Source organism: Lithobates pipiens, unplaced genomic scaffold, assembly GCF_037356315.1.
Source record: "Lithobates pipiens isolate NorthernLeopardFrog02 unplaced genomic scaffold, aLitPip1_a1.2 Scaffold_28, whole genome shotgun sequence".
NCBI classification, from domain to species: domain Eukaryota; kingdom Metazoa; phylum Chordata; class Amphibia; order Anura; family Ranidae; genus Lithobates; species Lithobates pipiens.
Genome location: NW_027507789.1, coordinates 50051348 through 50078663, shown reverse-complemented (window position 1 = coordinate 50078663; position 27316 = coordinate 50051348). Strand labels below are relative to the sequence as shown.

Below are 27316 nucleotides of genomic sequence, written 5' to 3'. Positions count from 1 at the left end.
CGCTTCTCTTCTTCTGACAGTTCTTATATAACGGAGGGCGGGGTCACCCGGTGACTCCGCCCCTCTGACGCACGGTTCCATGCATCAGAGGGGGTGCAGTCACCAGGTGTTTGGGGGCCGGGGGCCTGGGTCCTGCCCCAGGGGACATGTATCAATGCAAAAAAAAGTTTTAAAAACTGAAGTTTTTCCAGGAGCAGTAATTTTAATAATGCTGATTAAATAAGTGAAACAATAAAAGTGTAATATTCCTTTAAATTTCGTACCTGGGGGGTGTCTGTAGTATGCCTGTAAAGTGGCGCATGTTTCCCGTGTTTACAACAGTCCGAGAGCAAAATTACATTTCTAAAGTAAAAAAATCATTTAAAATTACTTGAGGCTATAATGAATTGTTGAAAACTAGGATAGTGAGTAAAGCCTTTGCGCTACTAATTCAAGGTAAAAAAAGTATATGAAAAAAAGGGGGATAATATTCCTCTTATAAACCAGTGCATAAATACCTATATATAAAATATATATATATATATATAAAAAAAGAGAAAAGGGTAATAATCCTCTTATAACATGGTGCATAAATATGTGAATAAGCAAAAATTGCACTTGACTAATAATTCCAAACAAACGTAAAACGTGTAAATTTACAATAAAGTGCTAGTGCGTTACAACTGGACCTAAAATAAGTGAATGAGCAAAAATTGCACTAAACTAACAAAAGTTATACGTGTAAATATGCAATAAAGTGCTAGTGCATTGCAGCTGGACCTAAATGATATTACACATAATACCACAATAGCAATTACAAATATAGAATGGTCCTGCGCAACCCAAAAAGTGCTACGTGCTTCAAATCTAAATTAATATAAGTGCATAAAAAATGTAAATACATAAAAAAGGCACAAAGAACAGTCCCAAAAAACAGTCCCAAAATCTTGGTTCAATAGCATCAAATGCGTTCAAGGAATGTGCAAAGAAGGTGTTCATATAAACATGGGAAACTCTATGCTCCCAGAACTCTCACCTCAGAACCTTTAAAAACAGGCACATCAAATATATCAGACAGCTTCCGTTCCGTTCTTAGCCACCAGAGGATCTTCAATAATAAATGATTGAAATGCCATGTATATCCATGCTAGGCCACCAGAGGGCCAAACATCACTGTATTATTAGATGGTGTCTGCGATGGCGATCTCGGCTGATATGTGCAGCTCAAAGAGGAAACATAGGGAGAGAAGAGGGGCTTTAATAGTGTAGCAGTTTATTAAAAATAGGGTACAATCAATTAAAAATAATATCAGACTCTCACATTTAAAAATATAAGACAGGGTGTCATGGTCGTCTCCGGAATCCAGTGACTCATGGAAGACCTACCCACGGAATCCCCTCGTTGAGTGTTAACAGGTATCCATGGGCGCGCGTTGGCGGGAACGGACGCACGGGGTGCGAGTAGGTACGAACGGGCGCACGCGGGTGCGCAGTGTTGCGAACGAGCGCACGCGGGTGCGCGATGATACGAACGGGCGCACGCGGGTGTGCAGGGTCACGAACTGCTGCACGGTTTCACGCGGGCGCGCGCAGGCACGCCGTGCGACCGTTCTTGGCGCCCAAAGGGCTTCTTAAGGAATCCGTTTCAGTGCCTCGGTGCTGTCCAGTCTACAGCGTTCCAGTTACTCTGCCTCCTGCTTACCTGATTGTTCCTGTTCCTTGTTACCCGGCCTGTTCCCGACGACGCCTGTTTGCTGCCAGCCTTTGACCCTCGGACCGTTTGACCTCGCTTCTGCCTTCTCCTGTGTACCGTTGCTGCCCGCCTGTTACCGACCCGGCTTGTACCTTGACCTCGCTTCTTCTGCCAGCTGTTCCAGTCTGACCACCTGTGCCTGCTGTTGTCTGCTGCTTGCCTGCCAGCTGTTCCAGTCCGACCACCTGTGCCCGCTGTTGTCTGTTGCCTGCCTGCCAGCTGTTCCAGTCCGACCACCTGTGCCTGCTGTTGTCTGCTGCCTTCTGCCAGCTGTTCCGGTCTGACCACCTGTGCCTGCCGTTGTCTGCTGTCTGCTCCAGGGCTGGTTCTACTCTTCACCAGCTCGGCACTTGTGCCCTCTGAACTCTAGAATTCCTGTCCCCACTTCCAGGGATTCTCGAGCCAGAGGCTTACGAGAGGCCGCTCCCTGCATTCCGGGCTCCCCCCACCAGGTACGTGACACAGGGCATAAAGAAAGATGGTGTACTGGCGTCTTCCGCCAGTCTTACTTCACTTCCGGTATCGCGTCACGGCCACTCCCTACGTGTTGCGTCAATCACGTGACTTCTTCAGCCCCTAAAAAAAACAAAAACAAAAAAAAAACACCACTCCCACCTTTTTCTCCCACTTCCCCCTGCCGCTATGCTCCATTATTATCACCGCTTTCTTTTTAAGTTACCAACAACAATGCTGATTTATTTTTATATTCTTCCCACTTTTGCCATCTTATCTTAATTCGTTCTCCCGTTCCTTTTTCGTTTCAGTATTCCTTCCTCCAGGAAACACATCTCGTTCATCTCTACTATCCAGTCATCTATCAAAGGCTCTTTTTTCCACTTTCTTGCTATAACCGTTCTTGCTGCTGTTAGGAAGTATTTTTAGTATTCCTTTCTTTATTTTTTTCACCGATCCCGGGATCATTGATAATATAGCGAGTAGCGACTAATATACAGTGGTGTGAAAAAGTGTTTGCCCCCTTCCTCATTTCCTGTTCCTTTGCATGTTTGTCACACTTAAGTGTTTCGGAACATCAAACCAATTTAAACAATAGTCAAGGACAACACAAGTAAACACAAAATGCAATTTGTAAATGAAGGTGTTTATTATTAAAGGTGAAAAAAAATCCAAACCATCATGGCCCTGTGTGAAAAAGTGATTGCCCCCCTTGTTAAAACATACTATAACTGTGGTTGTCCACACCTGAGTTCAATTTCTCTAGTCACACCCAGGCCTGATTATTGCCACACCTGTTCACAATCAAGGCATCACTTAAATAGGAGCTGCTTGACACAGTAAGGTCCACCAGAAGATCCTTAAAAGCTACACATCATGCCGAGACCCAAAGAAATTCAGGAACAATTGAGAAAGAAAGTAATTGAGATCTATCAGTCTGGAAAGGGTTATAAAGCCATTTCCAAAGCTTTGGGAATCCAGCGAACCACAGTGAGAGCCATTATCCACAAATGGCGAAGACATGGAACAGTGGTGAACCTTCCCAGGAGTGGCCGGCCGCCCAAAATTACCCCAAGAGCGAAGCGACGACTCATCCAAGAGGTCACAAAAGACCCCACAACAACGTCCAAGGAACTGCAGGCCTCACTTGCCTCAGTTAAGGTCAGCGTTCATGCCTCCACCATCAGGAAAAGACTGGGCAAAAATGGCCTGCATGGCAGAGTTCCAAGGAGAAAACCACTGCTGAGCAAAAAGAACATCAAAGCTCGTCTCAATTTCTCCACAACACATCTTGATGATCCCCAAGACTTTTGGGACAACATTCTGTGGACCGATGAGACAAAAGTGGAACTCTTTGTGTGTCCAAGTATATCTGGCGTAGAAGGAACACTGCATTTCATAAAAAGAACATTATACCAACAGTAAAATATGGTGGTGGTAGTGTGATGGTCTGGGGCTGTTTTGCTGCTTCAGGACCTGGAAGACTTGCCGTGATAAAAGGAACTATGAATTCTGCTGTCTACCAAGAGATCCTGAAGGAGAATGTCCGACCATCTGTTCGTGTACTCAAGCTGAAATGAACTTGGGTTCTGCAGCAGGACAATGATCCTAAACACACCAGCAAGTGCACCACCGAATGGCTGAAGAAAAACAAAATGAAGACTTTGGAGTGGCCTAGCCAAAGTCCTGACCTGAATCCTATTGAGATGTTGTGGTATGACCTTAAAAAGGCCGTTCATGCTCGAAAACCCTCTAATGTAACTGAATTAGGACCATTCTGCAAAGATGAGTGGGCCAAAATTCCTCCAGGACGCTGTAAAAGCCGCATTGCACGTTATCGCAAACGCTTGGTTGCAGTTGTTGCTGCTAAGGGTGGCCCAACCAGTTATTAGGTTTAGGGGGCAATCACTTTTTCACACAGGGCCATGATGGTTTGGATTTTTTTTCACCTTTAATAATAAACACCTTCATTTACAAATTGCATTTTGTATTTACTTGTGTTGTCCTTGACTATTGTTTAAATTGGTTTGATGTTCCGAAACACTTAAGTGTGACAAACATGCAAAGGAACAGGAAATGAGGAAGGGGGCAAACACTTTTTCACACCACTGTATCTGGCTGTATTTTGATTCCAGTCACATCGCTATAGAATTTATAAATTTTTTCAGAGAATTTCTCGATCTCCGGACAGAAGTACCAAATATGTGACATTGTGCCTACCTCTCTATGACCCCTCCAACGGGTATCATCATTCACTGGATTCATTTTATGCATATCTATTGGACATCTATACCACCTCATTAAAAGTTTATAGTTTCTCTCCTGATGTCTGCCGGAAACTGACATCCTATGTGTTAGTATAAATGCCTTTTCCCATTTTTCTTTAGTAATTTCTTTCCCTAATTCTCTTTCCCATTTTTTTTACAAAACTTGGTACTAGCTCCCTATTATGTGATATTAACCACTTAATAACCGCCTTATAGCCGAATGACGGCTACAGGGCGGTTTCTTAACTTTGGGATGCCGTCATATGACGTCCTCCCAGAATTCCGCTCTCGCACGCCCCCTGGGGCGTGCACTCGAGAGCATCCGTGACGGATCACGGTAAACGGCCGCTCATAGCGGCCGTTTACCACGTGATCGCTCCATCAAATGACGGAGTGATCACTTGTAAACAAACCGGTGTCATGTTATGACGCAGGTTCCTCCCTCCCCCTCTCTGTACCGATCGGAACAGCGGAGGGGGAAGAGATCGGTGTCAGCAGTGATGTGGGCTGCATCTGCAGTGCCCACATCGCTGCTCACCGAAAATTAACCCCTCAATTCCCTGCAAATACTCTGCAATACCCTGCCATTACTCTGCATTACTCTGCAATACCCTGCCATTACTCTGCATTACTCTGCAATACCCTGCAATACTCTGCAATACCCTGCAATACCCTGCAATACTCTGCAATACTCTGCAATACCCTGCAATACTCTTCAATACCCTGCAATACTCTGCATTACTCTGCATTACTCTGCAATACTCTGCAATACTCTGCATTACACTGCATTACTCTGCAATACTCTGCATTACTCTGCAATACTCTGCAATACCCTGCAATACCCTGCATTACTCTGCATTACTCTGCATTACTCTGCAACACTCTGCAATACTCTGCAACGCTCTGCAACACCCGCCAATACCCTGCAACACTCTGCAATGCTCTGCAACACTCTGCAATGCTCTGCAACACCCACCAATACCCTGCAACACTCTGCAACACCCGCCAATACCGTGCAGCACTCTGCAATGCTCTGCAACACCCTCCAATATCCTGCAATGCTCTGCAACGCCATACTCTGAGATACCCAGCCATACTCTGATATACCCAGCCATACCCAGCCATAGTCGGTGATACCCTGCAATACCCAGCCATAGACGCCCCCCCCTCCCGCCGCCCTCCGGTGCTACTACCGACACGCCAATACGATCGAATCCTGAATCTTTTTATTTTTTTCAGGCTTCCCAGCTTAGAGATGAGATGCGGGGTCTTATTGACCCCATATCTCACTGTAAAGAGGACCTGTCATGCCATATTCCTATTACAAGGGATGTTTACATTCCTTGTAATAGGAATAAAAGTGATCAAAAAATGTATTTTTGGGGAAAAAAATGTCAAACTAAAATAAATAAAGTAAAATGAACAATACATTTTTTTTTTTTTTTTTTTTAAAGCGCCCCTGTCCCCATGTGCTTGCATGCAGAAGCGAACGCATACGTAAGTCCCGCCCACATATGAAAACGGTGTTCAAACCACACATGTGAGGTATCACTGCGAACGTTAGAGCGAGAGCAATAATTCTAGCCCTAGCCCTCCTCTGTAACTCAAAACATATAACCAGTAAAAAAAAAATGAAAGCGTCGCCTATGGGGATTTTTAAGTAGCGACGTTTGGCGCCATTCCACGAGCCTGTGCAATTTTGAAGAGTGACATGTTAGGTATCGATTTACTCGGTGTAACTTCATCTGTCACATTATGCAAAAATTGGGCTAACTTTACTGTGTTTTTTTTTTTTAAGCACAAAACAGTTTTTTTTTTTTTAAAAAGCATTCGAAAATTTGCTGCGCAAATACCGTGCGAGATAAAAAGTTGCAACGACCACCATTGTATTCTCCAGGGTGTTTGCTAAAAAAACATATATAATGTTTTGGGATTCGATGTAATTTTCTAGCAAATAAATGATGATTTTTACATGTAGGAGAGAAATGTCAGAATTGTCCTGGGTGCTCCAGAACGCCTGATGGCGCTCCCTGCATGTTGGGCCTCTGTATGTGGCCACACTGTGTAAAAGTCTCACACATGTGGTATCACCGTACTCGGGAGTAATAGCAGAATGTGTTTTGGGGTGTAATTTGTGGTATGCATATGCTGTGTGAGAAATAAACTGATAATATAAAAATTTTGTGAAAAAAAAAAAAAGTAAAAGAAATCTTGATTTTGCAAAGAATTGTGGGAAAAAATGACAACTTCAAAAAACTCATCATGCCTCTTACTAAATACCTTGGAATGTCTTCTTTCCAAAAAGGGGTCATTTGGGGGGTATTTGTACTTTTCTGGCATGTTAGGGTCTCAAGAATTGAAATAGGCCGTCAGTACTTCAGGTGTGATCAATTTTCAGATATTGGCACCATAGCTTGTGGACTCTATAACTTTCACAAAGACCAAATAATATCCACCAATTTGTAATTATTTTTACCAAAGATATGTAGTGGTATAAATTTTGGCCAAAATTTATGAAGAAAAAATTACTTATCTGCTAAATTTTATAACAGAAATGAAGAAAAATTAATTTTTTTACAGAATTTTCTGTATTTTTTCTTTTATAGCACAAAAAATAAAAAACCCAGCGGTGATTAAATACCACCAAAAGAAAGCTCCATTTGTGTGAAAAAAAGGACAAAAATTTCATATAGGTCCAGTGTTGCATGACTGAGTAATTGTCATTCAAAATGTGAGAGCACCGAAAGCTGAAAATTGGTCTGGTTATTAAGGGTGTTTAAGTGCCCAGTGGTCAAGTGGTTAAATATTTATATACATTAGATAAATTATGTATTGGCTTTTGTTCTTGGAGAAATAGACTTTCCACTATGGTTGGTACTCTATCTAATGTCCCCCTTTCTTAAGGGCAATAATATATTCTTGAAGTTGCCTATACTGCATCCATTTCTTTTTATATTCACTTCCCATGGCTTTCATCTGGGGGAGTATCTCCCCCCTCCATTGTGTCTTTCCCTCTTTGCCACTTCAAAAAATTCATAGCTTCTCTGGCTGGTGGAAATTCAGGATTACTAAACAGGGGTGTCATGGGGCCCACATAAGTGGATCCCACTCCGCCTCTCATCAAACCATCCCATACCTGTAATGTTGACCAGACCAATGATGGCATTGCTTCTTTTGGGGGTCTGTTTTCTTTCTTTATCCATGGCAATGCTTTCAATTTAAAACCCACTATTTCCTCCTCCAGCTTTACCCATTGTTTACCTTCCATATTGTGAAACCAGTCCATGATCCTAGCTACCAATACTGCTTTTAAATATATTGACAAATCTGGGAGGGCCATGCCCCCAACCCCTTTTGGCCTATTTAAAGTCTCCTTACTTATCCTAGCTGGCTTAGCTGCCCATATAAAGCTTCCGATTGCTTTCCTTAGGGAGTTCAAAACATTTTTTAGAGGGAAAACTGGAATTGTCTGAAAAATATATTATATTTTCGGAAGTATATCAATTTTTATAATATTTATACGTCCTGTCCATGAAAAACACCCCCTATCATACTGTCGTAGCATCTTAGTGATTTTATGCATAATTGTAAAATAATTGTATTCCTGGAGTTTCTCCGGTTCTCTAGATATATATACCCCCATATACTTAATTACATCCTGTTGCCATTTAAAGAAAAAAATCTTCTTCAGGTTCTCCACAGTATTGACAGGAAGCGTTATATTCAGGGCTTCAGTTTTATTATAATTAACCTTAAAATTACTTAGTTCCCGCAAAACATTTAAACTACCTAATTAAGTTTGGTATTGTCATTATTGGGTTTGTAATAAATCATCTGCGTATGCTGATATTTTATATTCTTTGGTTTTTATCCTTATTCCCTGTATATTTTTATTATTTCTAATTGCTATCATCAAATGCTCCATTGCCAAAACATATAACAATGGGGACATGGGGCATCCCTGCCGCGTACCATTTGTTATAGTAACTGTTTCCGATACTTCCCCGTTAGCTCTTATCTTAGCGGTGGGATTCTGATATAAGACCATTATTTTTTCCAAAAGTAGTGGTCCCACTCCCCATTGTCTCAGTGCTTCCTCAAAGAATCGCCATCCCACCCTGTCAAACGCCTTCTCGGCATCGATTGCCAAGAGACAGGATAGGATGGCTTGTCTCTGGGCATACTCAATCAGGGTCAGGGTCTTCAAGGTGTTATCTCACGCTTCTCGACCCTCTATAAAGCCCACTTGATCTAGGTGAATGGCTTTCGGTAGTTTTGGTGAAAGTCTATTAGCCATCATTTTTGAGTATATTCTGAGATCAACATTTGTTAATGAGATTGGTCGATAATTTACACAGAGTGTATGGTCTTTCTCTGCCTTAGGAATGAGTGATATATATGCCTGCATACTTTGCAGGACGAATGGTTGAGTAAGAGATACCGAGTTAAAAGTCCGTTTCATAATTGGAACAAATTGATCTTTGAATATTTTATAGAAATGTGGGGTAAAACCGTCTGGGCCTGGACTTTTACCTATTTTAGTTGTATCAATTACTTTCAAAATCTCGGAAAACTCGTTTTCTAATTGTTCTATTTTTGTTAAAGTCAAAGATGGTATAGCAGTATCGCTTATATATTTCTTAATTCTCTGTCGATATGCTTCAGAATCCTGTTCTGCTATTTGATTTGGAATATTATATAGTTCTGAGTAGAACCCATGAAATTCCTTCAAAATATCTTTTGGGTCATATGTCATCTCCCCTGTTGCTGTTTTAACCTTAACTATAGCTGTAGTATTTATTTGTTGGCATAGAGCACTATCTAATAGTTTACCAGGTTTATTTCCTTGCTGATGATATAATATACGGTTTCTATCCCTTATCTTTAATGTTTGCTCATTCAATAATGTACCTAATTCTAGACGTCTCTCCATTAGTGTGATTAATACCTCGTGTTCTGTCTTTTGTTTATGTTGCTATTCTTATTGTGTAATTTCTTGTTGAAGTAATTTTATTTCCCTTCGCTTTTTTTAACCTGGCTCCGTGTTTTATAAGTAGGCCCCTCACTATACATTTTATGGTTTCCCATTGATTGGGAAGTGACGTATTATCATTTAAATGATCCTGTGTAAAATTCAATATAGCCGACCGTATCTCCGCTACACATAACTCATCCTGTAACAAATTATTGTTTATTTTCCAAACACCTCTAGGTGCGTTATATATTTCAGTGTATCGATCTCCAAAAAAATGGGGGCATGATCTGACCAGAGAAAACTACCTATCTTTGAGGAGGAAATTGTAGCTATTCTCCCTAAGTTTATCAAAAAATAATCTAATCTATGATATGTGCCATGGACTTTTGAGTGAAATGTATAATCTTTCTCTCCCGGGTGCAATATTCTCCATATATGCACTAGTCGGTGTTTGTCTAGTACTTCCTTAAATCTTTTTTTTTCAGTATTCCTCTGGGTTCCTGATAGTGCTGTAGTATCCATTTCTCTATTGAAAACAAAATTTAAGTCATCCCTGATTACTGTCATGCCCTCTGCTTTCTCCATTAATTCCTTCACCAGCTGGGTACCCACCTTAATCTGATCTATATTAGGCAAATATATATTAATAAACGTATATTTCTTACCATATATTATTACCTTCAATAATATTGCCCTACCATCCTGATTTGTCCATCTTTCTATTACCTGAAGAGGTATCGATTTATAAATGACTATAGAGACCCCTCTAGATTTTGAATAGGAGTAAGTATCATGAAACCATATTGGGTGGCTCCTGTTTTGAATTCTTGGTATATGATCAGATCGAAAATGCGTCTCCTGGAGAAAGATTATTCCCACCCCCTGTCTATGAAGTGAATATAAAATGTGTAATCTTTTTGCAGCATTGTTTAAGCCTCTAACATTGAAGAGCATATCTTAATACTACCCATATTCAAGGAGCAAGGGAGAGAAAAAGAAAAAAACTAAATTATTGTTATCCTTGTCATGGCTGGCTTAGCCCTTCCTCCTCTGAGCTAGCCGCTCAGCTGACGGCTAATTGCCAGCTCTCTTCTCTTTCCACAGTTACCAGCTGTTCCCGATGATGCTCGTCTGACCTGCCTATTTGGGTACCGCGCTATTGCCGAATGACGGCATTAGCGCGGACCTAGATTTCCGGGACTACGTCTATTGGCGCGGCGCGCTCTGTGATCGGCGAGTCTATGAGACTCGCCTGATCACCGATCCGTGCAAGGGGTCGATCCCGACCCCTTATCACGTGATCAGCTGTCAGCCAATGACAGCTGATCATGTGATAGAACGGAGCCGGTAATCGGCTATTATTCCTCCTCGCGCTGACAGCGCGAGGAGAAAAAAAAAAAGCCGATCACCGGCGGCCGTGATCGGGACATCAGTCCCGATCACGGCCAGCAATGCAAGGCACCACATGCCACCTGCCAGTGCCCACCTGCCTCCCGCAGTGCCATCCTGAAGGATAAATAAAAGTAAAAGTAAGTGCCCCCCGTCTGTGCCCATAGTGCCCACAGTGCCACCCACAGTGCCACCCACAGTGCCACCCCACAGTGCCACCCACAGTGCCACCCAATCTGCCTCAAAGGTGCTGCACCCCAGTGCCGCCCATCAGTGCCCAGCAGTGCCGCCCATCAGTGCCCAGCAGTGCTGCCCATCAGTGCCCAGCAGTGCCACCTATCAGAGCCACCTATCAGTGCCACCTATCAGTGCCCATCAGTCCCATCTATCTGTGGTACCTATCAGTGCCCATCCGTGCCACCCATCCGTGCCACTTATCCGTGCCACCCATCCGTGCCATCTTATCTGTGCCCATCTTTGCCCATCAGTGCCGCCTTATCTGTGCCCATCGGTGCCGCCTTATCTGTGCCTATTAGTGCCGCCTTAACTATGCCTATCAGTGCCCACCAGTGCAGCCTATCAGTGCCCACCAATGCAGCCTATCAGTGCCCACCAATGCAGCCCATCAGTGCCCACCAATGCAGCCTATCAGTGCCGCCTTATCAGCGCACTTCAATGAAGGAGAAAAATGACCCGTTTGCAAAATTTTATAACAAACTATTAAAACATGATTTTTTTTTTTTTTTTTTTGCATCTTTTTTTGTTTGTTTAGCAAAAAATAAAACTCCGAGCTGTAACTAAATACCACCAAAAGAAAGCTCTATTTGTGGGAAAAAAATGATAAAAATTTCATTTGGGTACAGTGTTGTATGCCCGCGCAATTGTCATTCAAAGTGCATCAGCGCTGAAAGCTGAAAATTGGTCTGGGACTGAGGGGGGTTTAAGTGCCCAGTAAGCAAGTGGTTAAAGCCTTCCTGCTCACTTTTTAATTTGCCTTCGCGTTGGTCACATCACAGGGAACCATCTCCTGCTGTTTGTTTCAAGACGGGCTTGCTGACATCCCACCTGGCTTCTTATCCTGCTTGCGGTTGATCTCTTTGGATCCCTGACTTCTGGCCTGGTTGATTACCCAATCTGATTAATGAACTTTGGACTGGCTGACTACCTGATCTGGCTACAGGACTCTGGCTATGCTTGACTACGTTTTTTTCTATTTACCTTTTTATTTTTATTAATAAACAGGTGTGATTTGATTGTACTTCTGTCTCAGTCTGTTTCATGGTTTCTGACAGGCATAAAGAATCTGTATTGAGATTCAACCTGCTGTTTCAGAGAGTTCTCAGGGAATTGTAGCTCTGTGAGCTTATCAAAAACAAATCCCTGAAGTGGGGAAAGAGGTGAAAAGTAGTCCTGTATTACTGTGTGTGGCAGTCCGGTTGATTTTCAGATAATAATTGCATGCAAGGAATTTTTTGAATGGCAAAGCAGATCCTTGATGCTAAGTCTGACAGAAACTGCAGGATGCAATGGTGTCTACATACAGTGTCTATAAGGTTGGGCTATTGCCCGCTCACCACACTGGAACAAAGGATGACTATTATGATGGTGATGATAATGGTGGCTATCTCTTGAGAATGTGGCTCAGGGGATGATTTCTGGCTTCCGCCATACCACGTCACGACTCACCCGAATCTCATATCACCGTTGGATAGATGGAATAGGAGCGGCCTCCAGGCTGCCGCCAAACAGCTAAGGGATGCTGCCCGCAGGTGTCCCCCCGAGTATTCGCTGGATGGTTCCGCTGGTGCAGGCTGCGACTCAGCTGCAGCTGACACCATCACAGAATCCCTGCACTCAGATCCAGGCTGTGTCCCAAGAGAATGCACCAGACCTCAATCCTTTCCTCTTATAGTCCCTCCCAGTGGTCTGTTCTTCCCCATCAGTCATCTGGTAGTTGTAGTTCCTGATGATTCAGCAAGAGGGCAAATCTCATCCTTTTGGACTACATGTTTCAAGATAATTTGCTCTGCCTTGTCTCTATATCAATGAGACAGGTCAGCGTCAACTCAGCACTAGAGGGAAATGGCTCCCCCCCTGCAACAAAACAACACAGTGCCTCCTTGCATGAGAATATATATATATATATATATAGCTCCTGGCTACACTTAAAAATCTCCATAGCGAAGCTTTAAAAATGTCTACAGGTTACCAGTTTAGAGTTACAGAGAATGAGAGGACAGCAAATTTACACTGTTATACAAGCTGTACACTCACTACTTGAAATTGTAGCAAAGTGTAATTTCTTCAGTGTTGTCACATGAAAAGATATAATAAAAAATTTACAAAAATTTGAGGGGTGTACTCACTTTTGTGAGATACTGTATATTTAAACCAGACTTCAGACATTGGCAGATTTGGCTCTGATGAAGAGGGGCTGCCTCTCGAAAAGCACACGTAATACTGGACGCATAAGACGTCTTCCTGCCCTATAGGATATGCATTGCTGATCTGGAGATAGTTGGCTCTTGGTCCTTCGATGTTCTTGTTTTTATTTAGCAATAAATGGTTTATTATGGTAATGCACTAGACTGGTGCACCCTCTTTTTGTTTTGTAGTGCTGAATATGAAGGAATACAATTAGTCCCAAGAGGGAATACCCTTAGTCCCAAAAGCTTGTGAGTGCTGCAACTAAAATTTCAGCACAGAAGATAGAGTGTACAAATTATTTGTTGTTTAGTGGTTGTGCTAATTCCAGAGGAGTTACATGGTACTGGGGGAAGGACCTAGGCATTAGCTGTTCTATCATTTATTAATATCTCTCTGACAAATATACAACATGATTTGTACATTACAGTAGGCATGTAGTAGCCAAGTAGAGTGTCAGGGCTGGTTTAGCCCTTCCTCCTCTGGGCTGGCCACTCAGCTGTCGGTTAATTGCCAGCTCTCTTCTCTCTCCGCAGTGATGCTCGTCTGACCTGCCTATTTAAAGCCTTCCAGCTCACTTCTTCTCTGCCTTCACGTTGGTCACATCACAAGGAACCATCTCCTGCAGTTTGTTTCAAGACTGACTTGCTGACATCCCTCCTGGCTCCTTATCCTGCTTGCAGTTGCTCTCCTTGGATCCCTGACTTCAGGCCTGGCTGATTACCCAATCTGGTTAATGGAGTTTGGACTGGCTGACTACCCGATTTGGTTAATGAACTTTGGACTGGCTGACTACCCGATCTGATTACTGGACTCTGGCTCTTTACCTTTTTATTTTTATTAATAAACAAGTGTGATTTGATTGTACTTCTGTCAGGGTGATTCATGGTTTCTGACATAGAGTAGCTCTTAAGCTATGTACTGTATATATCGTATTTTATGTAATTTATGTAATGTACAGCCATTTTTTTTTATTTTAATAAATGTATTTTTATTACATTTTACAAAATTTAACAAAGGAACAGGTTTACAATGTCATTTCAGCCTAGACAATAATGGTCATAATAAATCAAGATAAAGGTACAATAATGGTCCAAATGTCAGCTGCAGGATCTTCCCACTATGGTTTCTTCTTTGAGCTGAGATAACAACATGTAACCAGGGTAAGAAGGTATTGAAAGGAGGAGCAAGGAGAAGGGAAGGGTATAAGGAAAAAAAACTAGGGACAGAACATAGCAAGCCCAGAAAATAATACAAAGTATGTCAACCTGTAAGTCATCAGACAATATAACAAATCAAGTTCTACCTTTAGTTAATTTTTCACATTTTGGATGGAGCGGGAAAAGATTAGAACCCTATCAATATTTCTGCCTGTGTCCCCCCTGGGAAGATTCACCCTCTTTATTTGTGATCATTGGCACTGGCATAGAATGCAATAGGAAATCCAAAATTTTACAGTAGATGACTAGAAATTTTTCAGGGATAGCTCTTCTGGTAACAATTGTCTAAACAGGAATTTCCTTCACTTTGTAGAGTTTTTATCTTACTTCGCATACATGAAACGAAACACAGACAGTAAGAAATAAACTGAAAAAAAGATTTGCTTTACATACGCTAAATACCTTTTTGATGTCTTACTCATACTTTGTGACATTCCTTTAAAGCAGAGCTTCACCCAAAAGGGGAAACTCTGCTTTTCGGCCCCTCCACCCTCCTCCGCTGCCACATTTGGCACCTTTTGGGGAGGGGGGTAGGGGGGAACGGGTACCTGGGGCAAACTCAGCTGAATGTTCGGTACCCCTCCTCCTTCTCCCGCAGCTGTCTCATTCACGAAGCGCACTGCTGGTTTCACTTAGCGGAGATGGCGGCGGCAGTCCCCGATAGCCAACTGAAAAATTGGCTAGGGTGAAGACACCACTGGATTCCTGGACAGGTAAGTGTCCTAATATTAAAAGTCAGCAGCTACAGTATTTGTAGCTGCTGACTTTCAATTTTTTTTCTGCAGGAGCCTGGAGTTCCTTTTTAAGAATATCTATGTGTTCTATTCTTGGGACATTCCAATAGTTCCCTGTTATCATTCACTTTTTAACTTGTAGAGTCAACATAGCTTACTTTTAAATGAAAGATACCACTTTTTCTTAATGAATTAAATAGGCTTTAATTTATTTGGAAATAAATGCAAATGACAAAATGCCTAAAAATCTTTTTGTATGGTGATGTTTCCATGCACCAACAACAAATGAGGCTTCTAAATTAGGTTTATTTTCTCTTCCGTCTGGCAGGTATGGCTTTTTATGATGAAGCCACTGGAACAGTTTGAAAGCCCTTCACATTTGGAAACTTCTTAGAGGAGAAATCCGCTAGGATACATCTGTCACCTTTTCTGTGTGGGGTCACCTCAAACTGAATTGTAACCCTTTGATTTGGTTTCAGACATGGTACACTAGAAGAAAAAAAGAAGTTTATTAGTAAGTTGTGGGAAGTATGTAATGTAACTGTTTATGTAGATATACAGAAAATCAGGCAGATATATGGAAATATTGTATTGCAGTCATTTTTTAGCATACATGTTTCTCTATTCCTATTAACTTCCATACATGGAATGAAGCCTATGTTGTTAGAAGGGATCTTGGATCCTTTTATAATGGATGTCAGATACAACTTTTCATTAAATATGCTGGATAGATAGATAGATAGATAGATAGATAGATAGATAGATAGATAGACAGACACTGCATCGCGTTTCTGAGATGTGTTTCCCGATTGCCGAAAGGAGAAGTGTTCTGATTGGCTGCCGAGGAGAGGGAGGAGATGGAAGCCGCCAAGCAGGGAAAGGAGATGCCCACTCGTGATGCCCGTGGAGGTGAGCCGGGGAAGCTACCCAATGTTGAGGCAAGTGCACCTACCGACCGACTCGGGAGGGGGGTGTTTGATGCACTGTTTGCTGCCCCCCTCCCCCCAAAAAATTACCACCATCCGCCACTGGTCCAAAGTACATTGAAGCCTAGATACCCTGGGTAAATTCAGTTCGGTTTCTATTTGCTGATTAACTTTAAAGGATGGGTTCACCTTTAGGAATAGCTTACCTGTTACACCCATATTTGGAGTGTAACATGTAACTAAATTACCTCCCCTATTGTGAAAGCAGGTGGGGATCCTCTTTGCCCACCCGCTGTCACAGTTCAAAAATAGCATGGCTGTGTTCTGCCAATACAGCTGCGCCATCCATTCACAGAGTTCTGAGTGAACTACAACTATCATTGCGGCTGACAGTTGTAGCTCTCAATAAACTATGAGGGTGCTGCTAAGTTCCAGTAGCGGCTGGTGCTCAATAATTTTTTTGGGGGTGGGCGTCAAGCCGCCGCCAACCCCCCCCCCCCTCGGGAGATGGATGGGAATGTGGAAGTCCCCCCCCTGCGAGGGAGACAGACGGGAATGTGGCGATCAGAGGCCTCCTTACCTTGGAAGGAGGCAGATCAGGCAGTGATGGATCTCTTTGGTCTGGTACCATTGGTTCTCCTCCAGGCCGAACAGGAAGTGGGTCCTGACTGAGACCCGATTGGCTGGGAGTCCTAAGACTCCCTGGCTAATTGGGTCCCAGGAACTGCATCCTGATTGGCTGGGAGAAGAATCAGAAAGACAATAGCACATATTATCACACAAGTGGGTGGGCTCACCCTTTTTTGAAGTCAAATTAGAGCCTCAGGCTCTAATCATATGCTTAAAAATAAAAGGCCATTCAATTCATGCATCTGGCGTCCCACATGTAGATTAGGGGGCCAAATGCATGGATGGGGGGGGGCGCCTGTGTGGTCCTTATGGACGGGCCGCCATTGATGAGTACTCTAGTAGTTCATTGATCTTCCTGCAATTCAGTAACTGACTGCTTCAAATCTGCTGGAGCCTGGCATGGCTTTATATGGCACCTAAGAAAAAAACTAATAAATGCACATTTTTTTACCTGTTTTTAAGATAAGCTCATCCTTTAATTACTATAATTCTGGCTTATCTGCCTACCTAGCAATTATTTTAAGGACATATAGAGATCTAATTTGGTACACTGTTCTGATAAAAACATGGTATAAGTCTGCCCACAACACTGAAGAAATAAAACTTTGCTACAATGGAAAGTAGTGTCACAAGGTCTCAAGTTTGGTGTTATCGCTTTCACTCTCTAAGGCCGCGTACACACGCGCGGACTGTTCGCCCAACTTTGTCCGCTGAACAGTGTTTGGGCGGACAGTCCGCTCGTGTGTGGGCTTTCAGCGGACAGTTTCAGCGGACAGTTTGACGGACAAGGTTTTTCGGAAATTCCGTAAAACTGTCCGCTGAAACCTTGTTTCAGCGAACAGTCCGCTCGTGTGTAGGCTTGTTCGTCAAACAAAGTTGCGCGCATGCTCAGAAAGGATTTTCACGCCGAAAGCTATAATGCAGTGTATAGGACGTCGTATTTTTCGTCCCGTCGTACGTGCCGTTCACGTCATTGCGCACGGTTTCAGCAAACTGTTCGTTCGTCGTGTGTGGCCATGTCCGTCCATGCTAAGTTTGAGCGGACTGTTTGCCGAAACTGTTGGACGGACAAAGTTGGGCGAACAGTCCGCGCGTGTGTACGCGGCCTAATACTGGTCACTGGAAGTTCAACATGGCACCTCATGGCAAAGAACTCTCTATGGATTCGAAAAAAAGAATTATTGCTCTACATAAAGATGGCTTAGGCTATAAGAAGATTGCCAAGACCCTGAAACTGAGCTGCAGAATGGTGGCCAAGATCATACAGGACAGGTTCCACTCAGAACAGGCGTCGCCATGGTGAACCAAAGAAGTTCAGTGCACATGCTCAGCATCATATCCAGAGTTTGTCACTGGGAATTAGACATATGTGTGCTGCCAGCATTGCTGCAGAGGTTTAAGGGGTGGGGGATCAGCCTGTCAGTGCTCAGACCAAACGCTGCACTCTGCATCAGTTTGGTCTGCATGGCTGTCGTCCCAGAAGGAAGACTCTTCTAAAGATGATGCACAAGAAAGCCCGCAAACAGTTTGCTGAAGACAAGCAGACTAAAGACATGGATTACTGGAACTGATGAGACCAAGATAAACTTATTTAGTTCAGATGGTGTCAAGTGTGTGTGGCGGCAACCAGGTGAGGAGTACAAAGACAAGTGTGTCTTGCCTACAGTCAAGCATGGTGGTGGGAGTGTCATAGTCTGGGCCTGCATGAGTGCTTCCGACACTGGATAGCTAAAGTTAATTGAGGGAACCATGAATGCCAACATGTACTGTGATATACTGAAGCAGAGAATGATCCCCTCCCTTTCGGAGACTGGGCTGCAGGGCAGTATTCCAATATGATAACGACCCCAAACACACCTCCAAGATGACCACTGCCTTGCTACAGAAGCTGAGGGTAAAGGTGATGAACTGGCCAAGGTGGAGGAGCTCAAGGTCTCTAACATCCACCAGCTTTGTGATGTCGTCATGGAGGGGTGGAACTCCATGCACAAGAGGGTTAAGGCAGTGCTGGAAAATAATGGTGATCACACAAAATATTGACACTTTGGGTTCAATTTGGACATTTTCACTTAGGTGTGTACTCACGTTTGTTGCCAACTGTTTAGACATGAATGACATTAATGACACACACAAAACATTTTTTCAGTCTATTTTTTTTTGGCTGCCATGGCCAATATAAATGTTTGTAGCTGACATAATAATCCTGTTATGGAGATCCATTTTCAGCTAGGTATTGAGGACCAGTGCTATTAATGACAGATGATTCTGAAAGCTAGAAGCTGTGCAAAGTGTCAGCTGCTAGCTGTCAATGGGATATGGTAAATTAGAATACCCTCAGCAGGGTTATCATGAATTGGAATGTTGATCTACAGATTGTGGGCAGAAAGTGGTTCAGGTACCCAGGTTTTGGATATGCAGAGAACAAGCAAATCTTCTCTATGCCACAATGTACCTGTGCTGCAGCAACCTATCACCTTATTTGCAAAAACAGTACACCTCGTCAAGACAGCCAAAGACTGACAACCAGAAGAAGCCGGGAAGAAGATGCTTGTGTTGACAAGGGAGGACAGAAGGCTGTACCTTTGAAAAACAGGTTAGCGTTGCTACTTTAACGCTAACTTTTCTGCTGCTTTATTTACTTTTATAACCTTTTCTTTCTTTCTATTTACAGGTTTACTTTGTAGCTTAGAAGTAGGATCAGAATTATACATTCACAAAATACATTTTCATTTTACTGTATAGTCCTTTCAATATATAATATTTTCTTATGTAGTTAGACACTTTTTCATCATTAAACTAAAATCGAGTGATTTCCTTCTAGAACATTATCTATTATTTAGAACTTTCAAAGGAAATTTTTTCTTTATTTGTCACAATTAGTTTGCTAGTTCCCTAATAGAGAGAAGGTCAAGTATTATGAGCAGATATCCCGTGGGAAAGCCAGCATATTCTTCTTAATATGCTTATGAAATCTACTCCTCCTGGGTATGACAATATATCATTTTGCCATTTAGAACTTGTTTGTTCTTGTTGGTTAAATTTTTCTTTTTTATTAGTCAACTCTCACAGCAAACATTTATACTATATTATCTTGGCATGGATATCTCTGTAGCTCAGGTGTATCATTTAGTTTATTGAACTGGTTATTTTCTCATCATTGTGAAAGATTTACTTTAACCACTTGCCGACTGTTCACGGCGACATAAACGACAAAGTGGCATGTGTGCGCAAAACCACGTGCCCTCCCTCAGTATAGATCCCTATTCCTTAGTACAAACCCCCCCAATATGTATAGACCCCCCCCCCCAGTACAGATCCTCCCCTCAGTATAGATCCCCCTCAATCAGTACAGACTCCCCCCAATATGTATAGACCCCGCCCAATATGTATAGAACCCCCCAATAAGTACAGACCCCCCTCGGTATGGATCTCCCTCAGTACAGACCCCCTCGTTAAGTACAGGCCCCCCTTACTTTCAGTATAGATCCCCCTCTCTCAGTACGAACCCACCTCTCCACTTGTGCTAGACAGAGCTAACAGATTGAGAAGTAGCACAGATGGTAATTGTCAGCAGTAAAAATAGTCTTGGCTCGGCTGGGGGAGATCTCAGCTCCCCTTTGCTCGGGCGGGGGGTAGTCTCAGCTCCCCTCAGCTCGGGCGGGCTTGGCTGTGCTCAGGCGGGGGCTGGAAGGGTGGTCCCAGCTACCCTCGGCTCAGGCGAGTTTGGCTGTGCTGGGGGGGTGCGGTCTCAGCTCCCCTCGGCTTGGGCGTGCTCGGCTGTGCTTGGGTGGGGGCCCGGGGGGGGCATTCTCAGCTCCCCTCGGCTTGGGCAGGCTCTGTTGTGCTTAGGTGGGGGGGTGGTTGCAGCTCCCCTTGGCTTGGGCGGGTTCAGCTGTGCGCAGGCGGGGGCGGTCTCAGCTCCCCTCGTTTCGGGCAGGCAGGAATGGCTGTGCTTGGGCGGAGGGGCGATCTCAGCTCCTCTCAGCTGGAGGCAGATGGAGCTGGAGGCAGAGCGAGTGCCAGCGCTATAGCAGGGTTTGCTACTCTGTCAATTTCATTCCGAGACAGTGTCCCGGGCAATCCAGGACACGTGGGCACCCTACGCGCTGCGGGAGCGTGCCAGAGGGTCCCGTGATCTCGATGTCTGCCGGTGGCCCGCGATCGTGTCACCGAAAGGCAGAGTGGGGAGATGAAAACAAGGCATTTCCCTGTTCTGCCTAGCAACATGACAGGGATCTACTGCTCCCAGTGATTGAGAGCAGCGATGCCTGTCATGTTCTAGTCATGGTCTATGTTCACAAACAGGAGAGTAGAGAGGGCTTGATCTGCTCCTCTTCCTCCTGCCACCACCCCTCTGTATCTGTCCACACTTCAATCCTCAGCGCTGTGCCTCAGAAAAGGAAAGTGGGGGGTGTAAATTAAAATTCCAGCAGCCTTTAGATACATCTGAATGAGAGGTGCTGACTGCCAAGGGGTGAGTGAGCTCACCATCCATCCCCCAATGCTTCCCTGTCTGTGAGCTTACTCACTCAGAGGCAGGAGAGAGACAAGGGGGGGGGGCTTTCTCTCTCTCCTGCCTCTGAGTGAGTAAGCTAAGGTAAATCAGGGTTTCTCAGAGCACCCCTTACATCAGAGCTCCCCTTTACACCAGAGGCCACAGGGTTCCCCCTTACATCAGAGTTCTCTCCGTTCATCAGAGTTCTCCGTGTTTTCCCTTAGTCAGGGTTCCCAGAGCATCCCTCTTGTCAAGGTCCCCGGAGTTCTCCCCTACATCAGAGTCTGCAGAGTCCCCCCTTACAGTGTAAGGGAACTCTGTGAGTTCAGATGTAAAAGGGGAACTCTGTCGACTCTAATGTAAAGGGGACTCTTGTTATTAACTTCATATGATTAGAAATGTTATTTAATAGCAATATATGTACAGTTTATACTATAAAAAAATATGGCTGTGCAGAGCTAAAGTGTTTGCGTTTGGCTTGAAGAAAAGGCAACCCTACCCTGTGTCCTCCCTGGCTCTCTGTGTCCTCCTCAGGGTCTCAATCTGTTTTATCCTCAGGGTCCATCGCTTTGTCCCCCTGTGTCCTTCCCGGCTCCCTGGTTCCTCCACCAGTCCCCCATGTCCTTCTCTGGGTCCCCTTTGTCCTCCTCTGGGTCCCCCTGCATCCTTCCCGGCTCTCTTGCTCCTCCTCCAGCCCCCCATGTCCTCCTTTAGTCCTCCCCTGGGTCCCCCTGAGTCCTTCCCAGTTTTTCTCCGGTCCCTACATGTCCTCCTTCCAGGTCCCCCTGTGTCCTCCCCGACTCCTCCCTGTGTCCTCCCCGGCTCCTCCCTGTCCTGGATCTGTCATGATGGAGAGCAGGATAAGGAGCCGGTAAATCTGTAATTTTCTGACTCCTTCCTTTTCTGAATGCACAGAATCAGTAATCACTGACTCTGTTCATTCATAACTGTCACTGAGCATCGTAAACTGTTTACGATGCTTCAATTTATGAATGGAAAGGAGCCTCTGTCTTCTGTTCAATCAATTTCAATGCAGCTGCAGAGAAAGGAACTGGGGAATCTCTGTCCTCAGTCCCTTTCCCTGCCTCAAAGGGGAGATATCAGGGGTCTGTTTAGAATAATAAAAAAAAATATTGTAATAAATATTTCAAAGTGAAATTATTAAAAAAACAAAACACTGAAACCGTCCACTCCCCCCCCCAAAAAAAGAAAGCATTGTAAAAAAATAACAAAAAAATATATAAAATTGTACAAAATAATAAAAAATTGAATTGAATTGTTAAAAATAAAATTGTGAAAAAAAAAAAACTACTGACACATGTGCCACTGTCACATGATATAAAAAAAAAGTATCGGTATCGGCGAGTACTTGAAAAAAGTATCGGTACTTGGTCTTACAAAAGTGGTATCAGTGCAACCCTACTGAAAATAATATCAGGATTGGCCCAGATTCCTGACCGGCAGCTGGTTCAGACTCTCAGCGCACCACCATAAACCTGAGCCGGAGGGTTCTGCCCCTTCCACAGCCAGACAGTGTAGAGCTTGCAGGGGACAGTATGTTTGGATTTTGGTTTCCCACATTTCTCTTTTGAAGTTAAACTCCTGAATCAATCAGCTGATATTCTTAATTTGGAATTCTATCTACTGTGGAGTAATTGTATTCTATGATTAATCTATAGAAGGGAGCAAAATATATCATATGAAAGAATGGATGCAGTATCCCTGCTGCTGGTATTGCATGTGGAATTAATAGAAATGTGACAAGACCTAGAATTTTGCCTGCACCCTCGACTTAAAAGATAAGTTAACCTTTGGGAACATGTTACATGTTCCACACGTTTTTAGGGTGGAACATGTAACATGTTCCTGATCCTGAAGCTGCTCCCCAATCCCTGTACTCCCTGTGACAGTAGTTCGGGGATCTTCTCCCCATACTTGCTGTCTCTATATGAAAGGAGCTCACCCGTGCGGGGCTCTGCCCATAACAGCCACGTCATTGATTCACAGATTCCTGTGAAGCAATGAACTACAAGTACAGACATCCTTTGCAGCTGTCAGCTTGTAGTTCTCAATGAACTACCAGGGAGCTGTTGAGCGCTGTGGTAGTTCATTGAATCTTCCTATCTTTGTGAACCTGCCTGCCTGTACCATGAGTCCTGCATTGCTTCTGCTATCTACTGATCGCAGGTGCAATGGTTTCCTAGCTCCTTCGAGAAAAAAAATTGTAAATGCATTTTTTTTACCTGCAAAAAAAAAATGTGCATTGGTTATTCTTTTTAAAAAAGTGAACTTATCCTTTAAATGTGTATGGGGTCCTTTCAGCAATGAATTTGGCTCAGTAAAGTGGCACTACGGCTATTTGTTTTTGGTGTAAGTAGAGAAAGGTAAGAAGCAAGCAATGTCAGGTTTGTATTCCTTTATCTCAGAGTACTTCATACTTGTCCTGATGATCACTGTCACCGGGACAAAACATGAGGAGAAACCCAAAATGTTGGAATTGACAAAGAGGAAAACGTCCAAGAAAATATCTGTTCTGCTGAAAACGTTTACTTTTGGCAACTCTTCCTGTTTTGGGGGAGATTTCCTCTTACTTCCTGGGAGAAGTCCTCTGGGACAAGAATTGATAAGCAATCTCACTAGTTAGGATGCAGAGAGCTTCTTTACTCTGTCTAAATCTTAGGTTTAGCCACTTATATTTGAACCAGTTTTCCAGTGAAAGGATTTGCAATTCTGCTCAACCAGTCTTGTGACATCCGCTGCGCATCCAATAGGTGACAATTTAATTTTATGGACTGCTTTTATAGCTTGCGGAGTCACCAGCACCACCTAATGCTAATTCATTTGTCCAGTCAGCGGAAGCGCTGAACCAAAAGATGGATCCCATCTTATGTATAGCAAAGGCGTTTTAAGCACAAAAGTAGCTGAACAAAATTTAAACTTCTTTAAACTGAAAAAACTATTCGGCATATGGTAGACCACTTTTATAATAGGCCATGTCTGAAAACTGTCCTGTCCATTCAGTACTGGCTAAACAGCCTGCCATGCCTGGCATTGGTCAAGATAGTAAAAAAAAAAAAACTGCTTTAAGCTATGATAGTTCATATTACTTACATTTTATATAATTTTTCAAATAATATTTATACTCACTTGACAAATATTTGGTCACGCAAAAGGCCACTCCCCTCTACAATCAAAATACTGTCCGGGACATCCTCTTTGATTGGGTTAGTAAATATGCAATCCACACGTGCAGTTTTGTCAAATTTGACCTCTTCGATAGGCTATAAATAAAATCCAAATACAATCTGTATTATTATTAGTATTATTATTAGTAGTAGTAATAATAGTGGTGATGGTAGTTTTAAGATGTAAAATAGTATGTATACATTAAAGTGTTTGTCAACCCTAATAATGAACTTTTCTTTGCTTTCTTTCAGTCTAAGATTATTATTCAGAGCTTTTTGTTATATCTGTGGCAGGTGATCCTGCCAGAATCTTGTGAAATGGTAACTTCCTGTGCTGCACGCTTACATTAAGTTTACACTATCGTCAAAAGCCGACATTTCATCTGTGTTTTTGAAGTCTATCAAACGCCTATCAATGCAAACAGTGTTGTTCACATGGTTCCATTTGCTTCACTTTGTGGTGTGTTGCACCAAAATTTATCTCACAAGAAGCATGGCCTGGCTTTACTGCTCTCCAAATGCCTCCATTAATGTCAATGTAAATGCTCTGCAACTCACCACAAATTACCCTATGGTGCTTACAGTGCATTTGAGATGCTATTAGAAAGCTTTACTAGTAAAGATGATTGTAAAATAATTAATACAAAAGAAAACCAACACAAAAGAAGAACCTGGAACGTGTATAAAATGCATGCAGAATGCATCACTAATGAATAGTAACATGATAGACTCATTAATGGGCATCCATGGTATGTAAAATGTTAAAGAATGTCTGAATTACAAGCATGTTTCCGGAAAGAATGCCCCCCTTAACCATTTAAGGACTGCCCACTGCATATATACCACGGCAGAGCGGCCCTATTGCACGAAATGACATACCCATGCATTGTTTCATGCAGGAGTCACTGTGGGTACAACGTTGCATGGCCGTGCAATTGTCAGTTAAAGCAACGCAGTGCTGTATTGCAAAAAATGGCCTGGCCATTAATGGGGTAAATCCTTCTGTGCCATTATTACAGATGGTCAAAATTCTACCTGTACAAGTACCTAAAAAGGTAAATGGTGTTGCACAGAGGGGTTGGCCTTAGAACTATGCAGGTAGCATGAAATAGGAGGTCTACTGCTGCAGCTTGAGGGACCCCTAGCAACCTCTGGAGGAACCCTAGTTGAGAATGGATGCTCTATATGATCCATTCCCACGCTTGCCACTATGTGAGTCTGTATGGGAGGTTGCACAGACTTAATGACTTCATCCCTTAACAGAGATTGGTTTCACCATTTGGGAAAATACAGTATGTGGGTATAGTGCCTCTTTTCCTTCCTCTTCCGCTTTTTCTCTCTCTTCCTTCATTCCTCTCAATATATAAAACTAAGAGGCTCCTTTATAGGAGTGAACTGATATGGCTATGTGCTCTTCGTTATACTTCGTAGACTGCGTACTATGGTGTCCTATTCATAAAATGTGGGTCACGGTATGGATCCTATGGAATCCTATGCAGCAGAAAGAACCCTGTAATTAGAGAAGAGCTGACCAGATGAGTAAGAGGTCATGTGACTGCAGAATTCAGGAGCCACAGGAGCGCAATGCAATGTTGTATTGCACAGCAATGTTTTATAAATGAGCAAATGTTTTTATATTTTTTTGTTAAATCAGTGTTATGACAATGGTATGGCCATACTTCTGTTTTGTAACTAGAACCCTTATTGTACCTCTGGACATTGGAGTGCAGTAAGAAGATTGTGAGTCCTACCCTTATTAGCAGTGCTGGATTCTTCAGCGTAGTCACTGTTTGTACTAAGAAGTTGCCTCCCCTTTCATCGGTACACACAGCTACAACTTGAATCATGTTGTCTGCGGTTATGGCATCTCTATAAACAACATATGGTAATTTCATCTCAATAGGTTTCTCTGGAAAACAAGTACAGAAAGAAAGGTTATGAAAAGGCATCAAAGCACAACAAAATATGGTTTCACATTTAGGCTGAAAAAGTACAGGTTCATCAAGTTCAACAAATAGAAGAAACCCACAGTTCATCCACAGTAAGGCTAAAGACCCATATAAAGCATGCTCTAGTTTGCTTCAACAAGGGAAAAACTTAAAGCAGTAGTAAACCCGCTAATTTTTTTTTTTTTTTTTCACCACCTGCAAAGCAAAAGGCATAATGAGCTAGTATGCACCGCATACTAGCTCATTATGAAATACTTACCTTAGAACGAGGCCCCGACATCTGGCCCGATCCATGCCGAGAGAGCTGACATGCTCCCTCTGCGTTTCTTCCGGGTATCACGGCTCTGGCGCTGTGAGTGGCCTGAGCCACGATATCATCACTCCCGTGCCTGCGCGTGGGAGATTTCCCTCCCGGCCGGGTCCGGCCACTGCCGGACTTTCAGCCGAGAATCCCCTTGTGCGCATGCGCCGCTGCAGTCAGTCATACCGAGGTGAATATCTCCTAAACCGTACAGGTTTAGGAGATATTTTTTTGTACCTACAGGTAAGCCTTACTACAGGCTTTCCTGTAGGTAAAAGTAAAAAAAATTAGTATACAACCGCTTTAATTCATGTTCCCCTAGTAAACGTGCTCAACCTGTGGCTGCAGGGATGATCACTAAATCGACATACTACAGCACATGTATCAAACACAAGGCCCATAGGCTGAATCCAGCCCGCCAGACCATTTCATGTGGCCCTCACACTCAGGGCTTTCTTTAGAGTGGAACAGCATTCCATCACTTCCGCTCTCGCCCTCCGCTCCCCAATCACCACTGTCACTGTAAATATGGAAGCCTTCTATGTTTTCAAGGACAGCTTTCCTTTTGGCAGCTCTCACAGATCCCTGCCTGCCCTGCACTCACAGTGGGAACAAGGGAGATGCAGATGCAGGTGG

The 27316-nt window shown here is 43.3% G+C and overlaps 1 protein-coding gene across 1 annotated transcript in view; it reads right to left on the bottom strand.

Moving 5' to 3' along the window:
- Nucleotides 1-14204: 14204 nt before the first annotated feature.
- Nucleotides 14205-27316, bottom strand: part of LOC143935372 (protein-glutamine gamma-glutamyltransferase E-like) — a 60335-nt gene continuing 47223 nt past the window's right edge. Inside the window, exons 11-13 of the mRNA XM_077459193.1 lie at nucleotides 26182-26339; nucleotides 24393-24526; nucleotides 14205-15683 (exon numbers count right to left, since the gene is read on the bottom strand). Of these exons, the coding sequence (XP_077315319.1) occupies nucleotides 15533-15683; nucleotides 24393-24526; nucleotides 26182-26339 (443 nt within the window). The 3' untranslated portion in view covers nucleotides 14205-15532. The remainder of the gene's footprint in view (nucleotides 15684-24392; nucleotides 24527-26181; nucleotides 26340-27316) is intronic.